The 14,940-nt window shown below is 33.4% G+C and overlaps 3 protein-coding genes across 3 annotated transcripts; 2 read left to right on the top strand and 1 right to left on the bottom strand.

Annotated features, from left to right (window-relative positions):
* Positions 1-1,908: 1,908 nt before the first annotated feature.
* On the top strand, positions 1,909-6,997 carry LOC133673152 (acetolactate synthase small subunit 1, chloroplastic). Its single transcript, XM_062093827.1, has 12 exons — positions 1,909-2,242; positions 2,408-2,621; positions 3,013-3,096; positions 3,221-3,289; positions 3,976-4,059; positions 4,156-4,308; positions 4,961-5,047; positions 5,356-5,460; positions 5,553-5,675; positions 6,020-6,172; positions 6,352-6,417; positions 6,630-6,997. The coding sequence occupies exons 1-12, from the start codon at positions 2,001-2,003 to the stop codon at positions 6,711-6,713; spliced, it is 1,464 nt and encodes a 487-aa protein (XP_061949811.1). The 5' UTR covers positions 1,909-2,000; the 3' UTR covers positions 6,714-6,997.
* A 343-nt stretch (positions 6,998-7,340) lies between these two features.
* On the bottom strand, positions 7,341-9,745 carry LOC133673153 (2-alkenal reductase (NADP(+)-dependent)-like). Its single transcript, XM_062093828.1, has 5 exons — positions 9,405-9,745; positions 8,877-9,054; positions 8,425-8,591; positions 8,081-8,163; positions 7,341-7,884 (listed from the first exon to the last, which is right to left on the bottom strand). Exons 1-5 carry the CDS (start codon positions 9,633-9,635, stop codon positions 7,506-7,508), a joined length of 1,038 nt encoding a protein of 345 aa, XP_061949812.1. The 5' UTR covers positions 9,636-9,745; the 3' UTR covers positions 7,341-7,505.
* A 2,148-nt stretch (positions 9,746-11,893) lies between these two features.
* On the top strand, positions 11,894-14,332 carry LOC133673244 (gibberellin 2-beta-dioxygenase 6-like). Its single transcript, XM_062093982.1, has 3 exons — positions 11,894-12,446; positions 12,767-13,123; positions 13,256-14,332. Exons 1-3 carry the CDS (start codon positions 11,958-11,960, stop codon positions 13,349-13,351), a joined length of 942 nt encoding a protein of 313 aa, XP_061949966.1. The 5' UTR covers positions 11,894-11,957; the 3' UTR covers positions 13,352-14,332.
* Positions 14,333-14,940: the final 608 nt, after the last annotated feature.

Raw genomic sequence — 14,940 nt, 5'->3', positions numbered from 1 at the left:
ATTAAAAAAATATTTTATAAAAAACAAATTAGTAAACTCAATGGAGTCCATGACATGGTTTGCTAGAGGATTGAGATCAATCCAATATTTCATTGTCTTGATAGTTTTTGTTAAAAAAGTTGTCTTGATAGTTTTTGTTAAAAAAGTTATCATTTTAAAATTTTATTAAAAGTTAAGCTATATTTTTATCAGCTATCAATATTGTATTTGGATTCATGAAATCGATTAATTTAATTTAGACAAACTTCCATGCGATTTATTTTAAAACTTGAGTAAAATAAATAGTTAGGTTGAGAGATTTCACTCTTTAAATTAAATTAAATAAAAAATTTAAATTTTTTTTCATATTTTTATATTTTAAAAACTTTATCTAGCCTGCAGCATAGTACAGACTAATAAACTAAACTAGTAATTATTAATCTAATTAGTGAGTCAAGTACCGGTGACTCCAAGCCTATCTTAGGCATTATTTCAATCCAAATCATTTTGGGTGTTGACTAGCTAAATCTAAATGATCCATTTGTGATTTGGCTAGTTTAGTCAAACCCAACTGATTTTTATAGTGTTAATTTTAGAGAAATTATTTTTTTAAGAAAATAATTTTAGAGGTGAGCAAATAAAAGAACCGCATAACCAAGAAAACTAAAGAAATAAAAAAAATCCAAAAAAACCAATTATAAAACCCCAAAAATATTTAGATCAATTTGGGTTCTGTTTTAAAAAATAAAAAGTGACCAAACTCAACTAAACCAAGTATGAAAATGTATGAAACTTCTCTCTACTCTCCACATCCCACTCTTTACTCCTTATGGTTTTGAAAGGTACTTGCCACAAAATCTCAACAAGCTCACAAAACTCCTCTCGATTGTTTTGTGTTTTATTTTAATTTCGTTACAGATCCAATTATTAAGATCTGAAATTTATACTATACTATTGCATCTAGAATTTATGATTTGGTATGTTTGTTGTCAGATGTGTTTTGATTGCAGTGAAAAATCTCATTTTGGCTTTAGTAAATTATTAATCTTTTTTATTCATTATTATCTAGAAAATTAGGGCACAAATCAGACTTAGTAATTTTAGTTTTACTGGTTTGGAATAAAAATGTTGTCAGATTTAGTAATTTTAATTTTAGAAAATCAGGGCACAAATCAGAACAAGTTGCTAATCGAGTTCATGGTATTCCTATGGTGTCTGTCTCCTGTTGTGTCTCCCCTGGTTCTCTTGCAAGGCTTCTTCTTGTCCATTTCTGAAACTTAGTCCTGCGCTGATCATTTCTCCTTTCACTCTCTATATGAATAAGAGTGTCTCACCTATAAAGCAGGATCATGTCCTGAGGACATGTTCAATGTAAAGCTAGGCCAAAGCTTTATCCTTTTAATTTATATTTTTAAAAGTTTAAACTTTTTATCCTTTGCTACCAAATGACTAACAACAAGCTCACTGTTGTTAATAATCTTAATCTATTTTTTAATATTTTTTTTTCTTTTTTTCCCTTCCATATACTTTCAAATATATATTATGTTTATTTTTATATTTTAAAAGTACTTTAAATTTTTTAAAAAATTTTACTTTTTTCACTTTAATTTTTTTTTATATTTTCATATTATTTTAATATATTGATATTAGAAATAATTTTTAAAAATTAAAAAATATTATTTAATATATTTTCAAGTAAAAAATATTTTGAAAAATAACCGGTACCAAATCTCAAATACCCCATAATAAAGATGAGTTTATCTTTGCAATTCAATCTATTTTTAAAAGTATTTTTATTTAAAAAAATATAAAATTAATATTTATGTTAATATGTTAAAAATAAAAAATATAAAAAATATTTATTTTAATTTTATTTTTAATTAAAATATATTTTTAAAAATTACACAACACGATTACAGTTACTTGACATGATTATGATTGGAAACACAAGTGGACTCTTCAACAGAAGCAAGTAGGCAGTTCTGTGTTTTTGTCAGATTCTGAAACCTAAGCTTTCTGTAATGGCGGCCATCTCATCGGTAACCTCCACACCATTCCACTCCCTAAAACCCTCGTCTTCTTCTTCTTTCCCTTCAAATTCTACTACTGTTAGTCTAGGTTTCTCAAAAGCCTTAGCTACTACACCTCTGACAATCTCAAAATCCTGTCAAAACAAACTCAGAGTCTCTGCAACAAATGATAATGACATTGCTGACACTGCTTTATCCACTAATGGTTCTGCTCCTTCAACAGCCAGATCAAAGTATGTATAAAGATCAAACCTTTATTATAATTCTTCATCTGGGCCAATGCCAATTTTTGATTTTTTGTTCATTAGTTACATTAAAAGGATGATTCTTTAAGCTGGGTCAAGGCTGGTTTTTGATAATTATTGCTTGTTTTTTTGTGTTTTGAATTGATGATTCAGGGCGAGGAGGCATACAATTTCAGTGTTTGTTGGAGATGAAAGTGGGATGATTAATAGGATTGCTGGGGTATTTGCAAGGAGAGGGTATAACATAGAGTCACTTGCTGTTGGTCTAAACAAGGACAAGGCAATGTTTACTATTGTTGTATCTGGTACTGAAAGGGTGTTGCAACAAGTTGTTGAGCAGCTTCAAAAGCTTGTCAATGTTTTGAAGGTCATGATACAATCCTAGACTCTCATCTATTTTACATTGATTGATGATTTTTTTTCTTAACTAATTTACCATGTTTCAGCTACTAAAGATTCTCATGTAATCACCAAATAGTATAGCGGGGTGCATAGTTATGAATACGCAGTTTTTTTATTGTTTTTTGGCTCTATAGGTCATGTCTGGCTTGCTGGTGGATTGATAATGGAATTGGAGCTCTTTTTTCCAATTCTCAAGTGTCTGCTCTTTTCGAGAATCATTTCCTGTTTCAGGATATTTGATATTTTGTACTTAGATTTCTTAATTGCTCTTTTCATTTACCTTACCTCATTTTCTATCTCTTAATAAGAGACTAATTCCTGGAATTCTTACATTCAAAAATTTAATTTTATCTCAGGTTGAAGATCTCTCTAATGAGCCGCAGGTTGAGCGTGAACTAATGCTTGTAAAAGTGAATACAGATCCAAAGGACCGGGCTGAGGTGATGCTTAATAATTCTATATATGCTGAATATCAAGGATACTATTGAGTTTGGAAAAATAAGTACATGAATTTTTGTTATTGCATCTGCTTATTCACATTTAATCTTTTGATTTGATCTTCAGATCATGTGGTTGGTGGGCATCTTCAGAGCAAAAATCGTGGATATCTCAGAACATACAGTGACAATTGAGGTAATGATTCACAAACTCTAATCCTGCTCATATTAGGACATTAAGCAGAGGAGCTTAAATTATCAGGGAACTTATTCTTTATGTTATTGACACAAGTAACTTGATTGAAAATACATATTTTTTTTGGGAAGAAACTGCGTGCATATTTTATAAGGATTGGTAAACAATGTGCATGGTATACATGAATGAAGACATGTATTTAGTATGCAAACCAAGTAGATTAGCATAATTGCTGGTGATTTGGGGTGATGGTACTTTTGAACTTACTGGGTTTTTCTTACTTGCAAGCTATGGATGACTCAATTTGCTTTCATTAACAATTCAGAATTTTGAGTCTGTTAGATTATTTTTTAAGTTTCCAGGATGAAGTGATCCACATGTTGATTATCTGGACTTGTTCTGCTTGATTAAAAGACGTTCTTTCAAGTTATTTAAAAAGCATAGTTAATATGAAGATTCTCAATACCAGAATGGTGTTGTCCTTGGTTTAAATAAACTTGGTATTGACACCGTTTATGGCATCATAACATGTAGAACATAATCAAATGGCTATTCATGATATATAGATTACATTTAAAACCACATATATTATCATCCTGGAAACTTTTAAAATTGCATATTTGCATTCAATTACATGTAACTTTTAAAATTCATAGTGAAACCACTCATTTATTTTGTGGATTTAGGTAACTGGAGATCCGGGGAAGATTGCTGCTGTCCAAAGAAACCTAAGCAAGTTTGGAATCAGGGAAATTGCAAGAACAGGAAAGGTTGTATTGGTTTTTCTTGTGATTATTTGTGCTTTATATTAGTCTCTGTCTACATGTGTGCTGTGTGCTAATAACTAAACCTGTTGCTCCTAAAAGATTGCATTGAGAAGAGAAAAAATGGGCGCATCTGCTCCATTTTGGAGATTTTCAGCTGCTTCTTATCCTGATCTTGGAGAGAAAAGGCTTGCTGATACTGGTTTGAGGGCTAAAAAAGGAGCAGTTGCCAGAGAAGATGATATGTCTGCTGGGGTACACACTTCAAGCTTTTCATCATAATTTTCTCCTTTCTATGTTAATTTCTTGTATGTCAATAAATTTGTGTTAAGTTGGTGCTCAGCTGTTCTATACAAGCAATGGTGAATGCGAAGTATGAGTCAGGAATGAAAGTACTGTAATAAAGGCTTTGTAAATTGACTTCATAAACAAGATGTTGAGCAAGGAACCCTCTTTCCCTCCTCTCTTGCTTTTTACCCCCTCTCAACCATTACAAACACTTGTTTTCTCCCTCGTGTGAGCTATTTAAGATGGATATTCTATATGATTTAGAATTCTGATGGGCATTTGTTCACTTATGCACAACGGATACTGTTGTTATGAATTTAATTTTCCAATACTTGGCTTGTCTCTGATGTGCCTTTTTACACTAGATATTTTGTTCCATTGCTATTGCTCATCCCAAAGATGTTATTAATTCATCCACCTTTTATGTTCCCAAACTTGTCTGTTTAAGAACTATCAGTTGGATAGCAATATCAACTTTCCAAAGTAATCTCTGATCCCATTTTATAATTTTGTGGATTCCTCACTCCCAATCATAGTTTAAATATTGTTCATAATTTTTACCATGGATTGTGCATTTAATATAATTTTTTTTCTCTCTTTTTTTCTTTTGCTAATTAAGGGAGACGTTTATCCAGTGGAGGCTTCTGATGATTTTACTCTTAATCAAATTCTTGATGCTCATTGGGGTGTTCTCACTGATGAAGATGTAAGAAATCTTGTTCCTGCTTGCAACTTATTTCTACTTTCTCCATTTTAGGTAGCTTTTTTTTTTTTGATAAATGAAAGGGTCAGTGGATAGAAGATAACCATGGGTTCAATGCCAAATTTAACTGGAGTAGGCTAATCTATTTGTTGTTATTGGTGCCAGTGCCAAAGGGTTGAAATTCACAATTTTCCCTTTCTGTGAAATGCAACTCTCTAACATCTGGCTGATTGTCTTTCTTGAATTGGCTCTTGCCACTCCCATCCATTTAACAAAGGATACACATTTAATACGTGGTTGATAATTTTCAGACAGCTGGACTTCAATCTCACACTTTGTCCTTGCTTGTAAATGATCATCCTGGAGTTCTTAACATTGTTACAGGGGTCTTTGCTCGAAGGGGCTATAACATTCAGGTATATATGGTACTGTTATTGCTGTATCTTGTCTTAATTGTTTCAAAAAAGTCTCATCATCTGCTCTAATCATTTTAATTTGTTCTTGTTAGAGTTTGGCTGTTGGGCATGCAGAAAATGAGGGTCTCTCTCGTATTACAACCGTTGTGCCTGGTACAGATGAATCAATTACCAAGTTGGTGCAGCAGCTTTATAAGCTAGTAGAGATTCATGAGGTGAGAACTCCATGATTAAGAGTGATGAATCTTGTTAGACAAGTACATGATGGTTACAGAGTTCCATTTCTTTTTCTTGACATTCTCATGTTTGAAAGAATGCAATTATACATGACTCATGAATTAATAGCCTAAACTTCAGAAAAAACTCAAAGAAGCACTTCTTTGAACTTTGTGCTCATATATTTTGTTCCTGAATTGCATTATGGTCAATCAAATCTTTTGTAAGCCATTTCCTCTGTATTTTAGGAACACTCTACTTCAGGAGTTCAGATTAAAGTTTTTGGGTTTGGTAACTTACATGTTTAGTTCCATAGGAAATTGATAGTTGGTGACTCTTTCAGGTAAGGGATCTTACCCATGTGCCATTTGCTGAAAGGGAATTGATGTTAATAAAGATTGCTGTGAATGCTGCTGCTCGGCGAGATGTTCTCGACATTGCCAGTATTTTTAGGGCCAACGCTGTTGATGTATCTGACCATACTGTAACTCTTGAGGTGAGTAACCTTCCTGTAGTTGAATGATAATGATAGACCATATGTCTGAGTCTCACCTTTAACTGCCATGATTCTATGGGCCTGGCTGTTGTTTAAGTACTTATCATACTGCTTTTTCCAGTTTGGCTCAATTCTTGAACTATTGATGCTGATGGATTTACTTTTAATACTTGCTCCAGCTCACAGGTGATTTGGACAAAATGGTTGCACTGCAAAGGTTGTTGGAACCCTATGGCATTTGTGAGGTTTGTTTGACAAACTTTAAGTCTTACAATGGATTTGGATTTTGGTTGCATGATGTGATTTATTTAATCTGAGTTCAACATTATAGTATCCCAAAACAAGCTGCCATCGTGACCACCAAAACGACCTTTTCATTCTCTCTCGACTTTAATCTATATCTTCATGTGTTGAAATGACTTCGAAATACTTTCCATGATGTTTCTTGCTCCTGTAGGTAGCAAGAACTGGGCGAATAGCATTGACACGTGAATCAGGCGTTGATTCTAAATACCTCCGTGGATATTCTTTTCCTGTGTAAATTGACAACTTGGGGGATGCTTCTTGCAGTGATAAAGATATTCCAGTTAGTTTCATATTCGTGCAGTGCTGGCATGTAAATTTTGGAGATATTTATAGTGAAAGTAAAGGCAAATTGAATAATAGGCTTTTCTAGGAAGACTAGCCATAAAGTACCAGTATGCAGCTTGTCAATCTTGTTTGTTTTTTGAGTTCCATTAGAATGCAAGTTCTTTATTACATGTTACAATGAACAAAGTTGCCAAAGGTTTGGCATGGCAATGAAACTTATCCTGGTTCTAGTTCTCCCAGTTATAGCAGGGAATGACCTGCAAGCCTGTCAATGTTTGATACAATGCTAGCCCATTTGATATGCTTTTCTTTCTTTTCTTTTTCAACCAAGAAACTCGAATTCGAGATTTTGATTTCTTAATAGGAAGGGGAAGATTGGTTTAAAATGTGGAATATGGAGCAATTTTTTTCAAGTCAAAATCTCCACCAACTGAAATCTGATTCGATATCTTATATGTGTCAAAAAAGTACATCTTTTGGGTGAATTAATTCTCAAAGTATGTCTAAGAAATCAAATTAATGTTTTTGGGAGTTTTTTTTAATAATTTTGATGTTTGAAATCAAAATATAAAAAAAATTATGAAAAAACATTATTCTATTATATTAAAAAAAATAAATGTATCCATGGAAAGCCAGAAAAGCCTTCATCATTATTTAAGTTCTTGTCCATGGGAGGCCAGGAAAGCTCAAAGGATATATGGATTAAGGACCTAGGAAAGCTTATAAACAGTGTCTAATGACATCACTCACGAGCAACAACTAGCAACTTCTTTCCTACGTTTAGGCCGGTGAATAAGCTTACTAGAGATGTTGGACCGCTTTCAAGGCCTTCTGCTTTATCTTCCACATAGACTATCTTCCCTTGCTTGATGTAAGGTAAAGCCATTTCCAGAAACTTGGGATAGAGGTGATAATAGCTAGCAGCTAGGAATCCCTGCATGCGAATTTGTTTCCACACGATAAGCGTCAAGTTATGGACACCTTCATGCTTTTCGAGATTGTACTGAGAAATCATTCCACACACAGCAATGCGACCAAGGATCCTCATGTTTGCTAACACCGCATCGAGCATTTTACCCCCAACATTCTCAAAGTAAATATCAATGCCTTCAGGGAAATACCTACCAAAATCAATGCAAAATAAGTACTCCTCTACCCTATCATACCAAAGTAGTCTGGACTCAACAGCTAAGGGATATCCTCGAGCCAGCACTGTAGGTAGAATTTTAGAGACCTTAACTGCATACTTCGTAGCAATCTTGCATAAAGTACGATTCCCAAGCTTCATTATGGTGCTTGATATTTATTACTACTGACCTTTTAAGAGCTGCGGTCAAGTCTGGCTCTTCCTTGTAGTTGAAAGCCTCATCAAATCCAAACTTGTTCTTAAGCAGATCAACCTTGTGTAAAAAAAAAAAAAGACCATGTAAAAGAAGAAAAACATCAGCAAGCACATCAGTAGTACTCTGGCCATAAGCACACGCCACCTAACATTTTATAAGACTGAATAGCTCTTAGGAATCTCTGATGTGCTAGGAGATGCAGAAACGACAGATACACGTCGCTTTCGAATCCATTGTTTTCATAAATTAAAAATTCAATTTAATTCATTTTGTTTTGTTTTCATTTATAGCAGGGCAAAGGTTTCCAGTTAGGCTCACCTTCTCTTTAGATCCGGCACTACCCACAACATAGCAACCTGACAATTTTGCAAATTGGCCAACAATCTGGCCAACAGCTCCTGATGCTGCAGATATGTAAACATACTCTCCTTTCTTTGGAGTGCAAATTTCATAAAAACCAGCATAAGCAGTCATACCGGGCATACCTAATAAGAACAAATCAACAACAATTTTATGTGAGCTTTAAACATATGAATCAAAACATACTAATCTCTCTATGCCTAGTTTCAATAAACGTGCTGTTATTGTTCTGTAATCTATCAACACTGCACATTCTGTTCAGAACTGTTCTTTCGCTGCAGCTTACCTCAAGCTTTTAGACCAAGTTTTTGTTTAACACAAACACAAGTCACGATTTCATCTCTCTAGCATCTTTAGCTTTTTGAGAAACAAAGGTTAAACTGAGTTTGAAAAATTCAAAACAAACAGACCTAGAATTCCTGTATAGTATGATAGGGGCACGTCAGTGTGCTCGATTTTGATCAAAATTCGTGGGGATACAATGAGACTGTACTCTTCCCAACCAGTAAAACCCCAAGCTAAGTCGCCTTTCTTGTAGTTTGGATGAGTAGAATCCAAGATTTTAGCCACTCCATATCCAGTTAGAGGCTGTATATATAATTTGAACATAACATCACCATATCAGTCATAGAATTGAAATACACAGAAACGCATTTTTACGTATCCAAAACAAAGCTCCTTCATGATCACTAGAAGAATACTGTATCACCATCATGTTTGTAACAAAAAAAGAAAAAAAGAAAGTTCTGAAAAAATTCAAAATTGTCCTTCAATTCCTATCTCAAACCCAATTTTAGACTGTTCAACATCTACGTTCTCCTTCTTTGGTACAAAACCTCAAATGGGCAATGACAATTTCAACAAGAAATCTCAAAATTAATTTTAAAAACTCTATTTCATTGTTCAAAGACCAAGAAATGAAATGAGACAGGGCTAACCTTTCCAAGTTCGAAGGAGGAAAAACCACCATCACTAGCAGACATGCGTTCACGCATATATGGATCACAAGACAGGTAAAGATTCTTGACAAGAACTGCATCTTTAGTCCCTTCTGGTACTCTAAGTTCTATAGTATTAGTTGTAATAATTTGCACGTCAGACTCCTTTGGCAACCCTGTGACATAGTTTTTCAATGCCACTTGCTTGTTGCTCACTTCCTGATCAGACATCCTTGATTATTCTATGTTGTTATAGGATATGAAATCCCACTTAATTTTTTGTTCTTGTTTCTCTATTGTCTTTAAAGTAAATGAGCACAGCCCCACAGGGCATATTGCAGGGGAGAGTACTGCATGTTACGTTTGGAAGGTGATGTGTGTGGACCAGAACCACTTGCTAGTCAAATTCTACAGAAATATCTCCTTGATCTATGCTAGTCACATTGGAGCACAATATTCAACAGTTGCCGTCACGGCGATTTAACGGCGAATTTCTAGTGATTATTATTTCTTTTTATAATTTTTCTTCTACAAAATTTATCAATAGAGTCAATTAAATGTATTTAAAAATATGATTATGGTTATTTTTTTAAATACTTTTTATTTATAAAAATATATCAATAATATTTTTTAATTTTTTAAAAATTATTTTTAAAATAAACACATAAAATAATTTGAAAACATCAAAAATATATTAATTTAAAATAAAAAAAAATTTAAATTTTTTCAGAAATACTTCTAAAAAGTACTCGTAAACGCTCTAAATCTAAGAAAATATTAAGCAATTCATGTGTATATTTGCTTTCCTTTTTGTCGGCGTTTCTCCTCTTTTAGTTCTTAGGTGTGCTATGGTTCTCTTTAACGAATATGGAAAGGTGACTTGTTCAGTACCTCATAACCTGTATGCCTAGCTTCAATTGAGTCCCTAGACTATACATTCTATCAATTAGTTTCAAAATGTTTCAAACATTTCTCAGTTGGGTCCTTATTGCTAAAGTTTGTTAATATTTTGCCTCTAATGTGCCTATTTTATGCAATAAAATGACATCTTTTTAAATAATTTCCTGAACAATTAGTGAAAATGGGCATATGACAGTAACATAGGTAATGAAAAAACTTTATGGCAAAGATGATTGGTTGATGATTTTGGTTTGTCATACTGTTATATATTGCATAATTAAAATGCTTTTCATCTATCTAAGAATTAGATGCACCATGAAAGAATATAATATATTAATGTCATGTATCACTTCATTCTAGTTATCATGTCATAAATAGTTTTATTAGTAAATAAGATTGCTTGGTGCGTGCCAATAATCTGGGTTCAAGTTGGAAGTCTACTTGGCAATTCTTCTTGGTGTGTGGCACCAAATCTGCATCTTTTAGCTGTTATTTCGTTATTTTGGCATCACATTTGCTTCTCTTAGCTGCTATTTGTTTTTTTGGTTTCTTCGATTGTTCATTATTTTTTTTCATAGATCTGCTAAACTCGCTGTAAGCAGATTCTCTATGTTTTATATGTCTCCTCCACCAGATCTTGGCGTATTCTAATGCAATATTTTATTTATAAAAAAAAATAATAAGATTGCTACAACCGAGAATCTCATGGATATATGAAGCTTGTCTTAGAGTGTATTTGGTATTTCGGAAATGTTTTGAAAAAATTTAAAATTTTTTTATTTTGTTTTGTTTTAAATTAATATGTTTTTGATGTTTTTAAATCATTTTTATGTGCTATGTCAAAAATAATTTAAAAAAATAAAAAAATATTATTTTAATATGTTTTGGAATAAAAAACACTTTGAAAAGCAACTATGCAAATTTCATACATATGATTGATTGTAATTGGTTTATATATATATATATATATATATATATATATATATATTTCTCAACTTACTAATTACTTTGAAGTTTTAAAGTTATTTCCGCAACACCCTTCTTTTTCATATAAAATTTCTACCCCTTTTCAGAGTCCAGTCTCTTATAAGATGAACCTAGTAGAGGTTGGTCGAGTAGTTGAACAAAACAATGGGAATATAAAATCAATTAATGGAAACACCCTACACTTGAATCACCTTTGCAGTTGCATAAATCCTAGAAGAAATCTCCAAGGCATGGCACCATCGATCTGTCGAATAAGTCGAACACCTAATTACCGAGCGTCCCAAACTTGTATATCAGACTACTGATTTGATATCAGACCCCCGGTTAATGTGCTTGCTTAAGCATTTAGATGACATTGACAGATCCTAGATTTTGATCATGTGAACAAAATTATTCATGTTGTTGCAGTGGCTTGAATTAGAGAATTATGTGGCAATATGGCTCGACTACTGACAGTATAATATTGGTAGACTTTACTGCGTTGGACCTGGGTTTCGTATTATCTGCCAACTCTCGGTCAAGTTGTGTCCCGCTAGAAGTCTACAGCTAATAACCAACCTAAAAGCCTTTATGTATAGTATATGTTACAGTATATTTGGGAGCATTTTTTTTTTTTCATTTCTGGCCTTGGGACTCTTTGATAGAAATTTTAACTTTTTTTTAGGGATGGAATTAAATTTCGTGGCTCCTGCAGCGAAGAATGGAGAGAAGGTGGTCCTGGTGAGTGATGAGGATATTGCTTCTGGGGTTAAAACTTGGGAAAACGCTTTGGTTGGTTATGTTTGGGGTCCTATTCCATCCACAGAGTACGATATGCCAATAGATAGGTTGTTTCTAGACAAGTTGATTCTGAAGTTTGTTGATTTGGAGTGCCGAAACTACGGGAATGTCAAGTTCTATTCAAAAGGGTTAGGAGTTTATCTGTTTGATTTTGAATCATTTGAAGCTAAGCAGTTGGTTTCAGACAAGGGTGGGGTTTTGAACAACTCTTATAGATGGGGAACTCCAACAGCTACTTGTCCAAAGCAATTCTCCTGGTCTGAAGCTTTCCACATTCCTATCTCAAAAGTTTTTGAGCAAGCTTGCTATGGGGAGTTTAGCTCTTTAAGGTGCTTCTCTATTTTCACCATGTTTCAATTTGGTCTCTCTCCACTAGTTTGCTTCTAGAAATTAACTTGAACAGCACAACTCTTAACTTGCAAAATCTACGTTCTTGACTGGCTCCTTTCATCGTTTTTTTTTTTTTCAAAAGACAGTCACCAAAACTTTTAACACTTGATTTCAATTCAATCTCGAGTCTAATGGAGTTTCATGCACTATTTTCCTCGTGGGATCAGGAAAATAACTTCATAATACTCTTTAGTGTTACAACCCCAGGCACCATGTTCTAGTCCACATATTTTGTAACTAACCACAACATGATCAGGCGATAAAAATATAAATATCTTGATTAGCTTCAGAAGCCGTCCTAACAGTCATTGAAGTCACCCTTTCTTCTAAGATGCCTGTGTTATTATATGGTGGAATTTGCAGCAGCAATGCCAAAGCTAGCAAGGTTACTGGCTGGGGTCCTAGCGGAAAACTTAGGCCACCCAAGAGGAGTGTTTGAGAGCACTTGTCAAGAAAGCAATTGTTTTCTTAGGTTGAATCGGTACCCAGCCTGTCCAATATCATCAGAGATTTCTGGCTTAGTGCCCCACACTGATAGCGATTATCTAACAATCCTCTCTGAAGATGAAGTGGGAGGGCTACAACTCATGAAAGATTCAAAATGGGTGGCTGTAAAACCCAATCCAGATGCTCTTATAGTCAACATCGGAGATCTTTCCCAGGTAAGATTAAATTTCTATTTTCAGTTTTCATTAATTAGCCTGCGTTTCAAGCTAGAATTAGACGAAGTGTCCCAAGTAACTAATTAAAAAATCCTTTATTGCCTGCTTTTGTTCGCGGACGTGGACGTGAAGACTCCTGCATTTTCAGTGGAAATGGTACCTTTTGGTGAGATGTGTGAAATTTTCAGAAGATTAACTAACCCTTCCATTCTTATTTCCCCCCTTTAGCGAATGAATCGTGGAAACCATGAGATTCGATTTTTGGCTCTCTGGATATAGTGCTGCTGTTGTGATATGTGTTGCTCTGCTGATTGCTATGCTTTTTAAAGTTTTTTTTTTTTTTTAAGAAATATATTAAAATAATATTTTTTTCATTTTTAAAAAACAAATAACCTTTTAATATGTTATCTAACCTTGATTTCATCATGTTTGAACAGTGCTTTTCTCCTGATAAATTCTCCAAATAACAAATAAGTGGCATTTAATCTTACGAATGTAGCTAAATAGTGATTGATTCAATCAATATTTTGGGATTATATTTCCTTAAATTTTTCAGCGGTCCACATGTGGGGCATCATTAGTTATTATGGAGGATGGCTAATTGGAGCTCGCCTACTCAAAGGCTCATTCGATTGGGGAGAGGAATTAAGGGTTGAAATGGGTTCCTATTTGGATTAAGTTACCTAATTTGAAGCTGCATCCGTGGTCTGTTCAAGTGCTAAGTAAGATTGCGAGTGTGATGGGCACACCTTTGTTTACTGATAAGATAACAGCATCAAGAGAAAGAGTAGACTATGCAAGAATTTGTGTTGAAATACCCTTTGATCGTGCGTTAAAGATCCCTAATTCAGTCACCACTGAAGATGAGAAGGGATGTAGCTACATTCAAGAGGTTCAGTATGAATGGCTGCCGTATATATGCTTACCTAGTATTTTTGGATTTGTTTTTTTATTTTATTCCTTTTCCTTTAAACCTGAGGTCGGTTTAAAGTACTGTTTAAACCGTTTGTAGCTTATTTTCAGAGTAGATTAATTGTTATTATCAAATTTAAAATTTATCAAATCAGAGTTTGGAGTTTGGATTATTACTATTTAAACCTGGCTGTTGTTCCACTGGATATATGAACAAAAGTAGAGAAATATGCTTAAATCAAATTAAGTGGTTGGAGTTTTTTTTACATGGCTATATATTTCTTTTATTATTAATAAGGTTTTTAAGTTTATACAGGTTGCCACAACGGACATCACGATTATCAATTAAAAGTTTATATATATATATATATATATATATATATATATATATATATAACATCTTGTTCTTTAAAGATAAATGTCTAGTTTAAGGAGTCGCCATCTAATATTATAGTCGCTAAAATCATTAGAACTCTAACCGGTCAACAGAGATTCTCATGGTACGGGACTAATTACATGAAAGAAAAAATGTTATCACCCTTTACGCATCCTGCCTAAAACATCTGCATTGTTGGTTTTGTCTAAAATCACTAAGAGTTTGTTCTTCCTCTTTTTTTTTATTCTTCCTATTATGCTCATGACTCTAGCATCAGTAAATAGTACCCATTAATATTTTTAACTCTGATGTTGGTAAATATTGCTCAAACAAAAAAAATACGATATTCCTAACTCTTGTGTCAATAAATAAGTTCGCAAAATTTTAAATTTTTTTACAAAGGAGAAATAAATTTTCTATGCTTTTTTTTTTGTTTATCCCTTTTTATTATTTACTTTTTTTTGTAGAGAAGCCTAAAAAAATACATTGTATGATATATTTGCATTTAACAGTCATGGTCCATAGATTG

This window comes from Populus nigra, chromosome 14, assembly GCF_951802175.1.
Source record: "Populus nigra chromosome 14, ddPopNigr1.1, whole genome shotgun sequence".
Classification (NCBI taxonomy): domain Eukaryota; kingdom Viridiplantae; phylum Streptophyta; class Magnoliopsida; order Malpighiales; family Salicaceae; genus Populus; species Populus nigra.
The sequence above is the reverse complement of the archived record's forward strand: the minus strand, read 5'-3'. Positions and strand labels throughout refer to the sequence as shown.

Excerpts from the sequence above, each read along its gene's own strand:
- LOC133673244 (XM_062093982.1), top strand. The coding sequence starts at position 11,958 with ATGGAATTAAATTTCGTGGCTCCTGCAGCGAAGAATGGAGAGAAGGTG. Across the intron at positions 12,447-12,766 it reads AATTTGGTCTCTCTCCACTA|TCATTGAAGTCACCCTTTCT; the intron begins GTTTGCTTCTAG and ends CCGTCCTAACAG. Across the intron at positions 13,124-13,255 it reads ACATCGGAGATCTTTCCCAG|ACTCCTGCATTTTCAGTGGA; the intron begins GTAAGATTAAAT and ends GTGGACGTGAAG.
- LOC133673152 (XM_062093827.1), top strand. The coding sequence starts at position 2,001 with ATGGCGGCCATCTCATCGGTAACCTCCACACCATTCCACTCCCTAAAA. Across the intron at positions 3,097-3,220 it reads ATCCAAAGGACCGGGCTGAG|ATCATGTGGTTGGTGGGCAT; the intron begins GTGATGCTTAAT and ends TTTGATCTTCAG. Across the intron at positions 5,461-5,552 it reads GAAGGGGCTATAACATTCAG|AGTTTGGCTGTTGGGCATGC; the intron begins GTATATATGGTA and ends TGTTCTTGTTAG.
- LOC133673153 (XM_062093828.1), bottom strand. The coding sequence starts at position 9,635 with ATGTCTGATCAGGAAGTGAGCAACAAGCAAGTGGCATTGAAAAACTAT. Across the intron at positions 9,055-9,404 it reads CCTCCTTCGAACTTGGAAAG|CCTCTAACTGGATATGGAGT; the intron begins GTTAGCCCTGTC and ends TTATATATACAG. Across the intron at positions 8,164-8,424 it reads GTGCCGGATCTAAAGAGAAG|GTTGATCTGCTTAAGAACAA; the intron begins GTGAGCCTAACT and ends TTTTTACACAAG.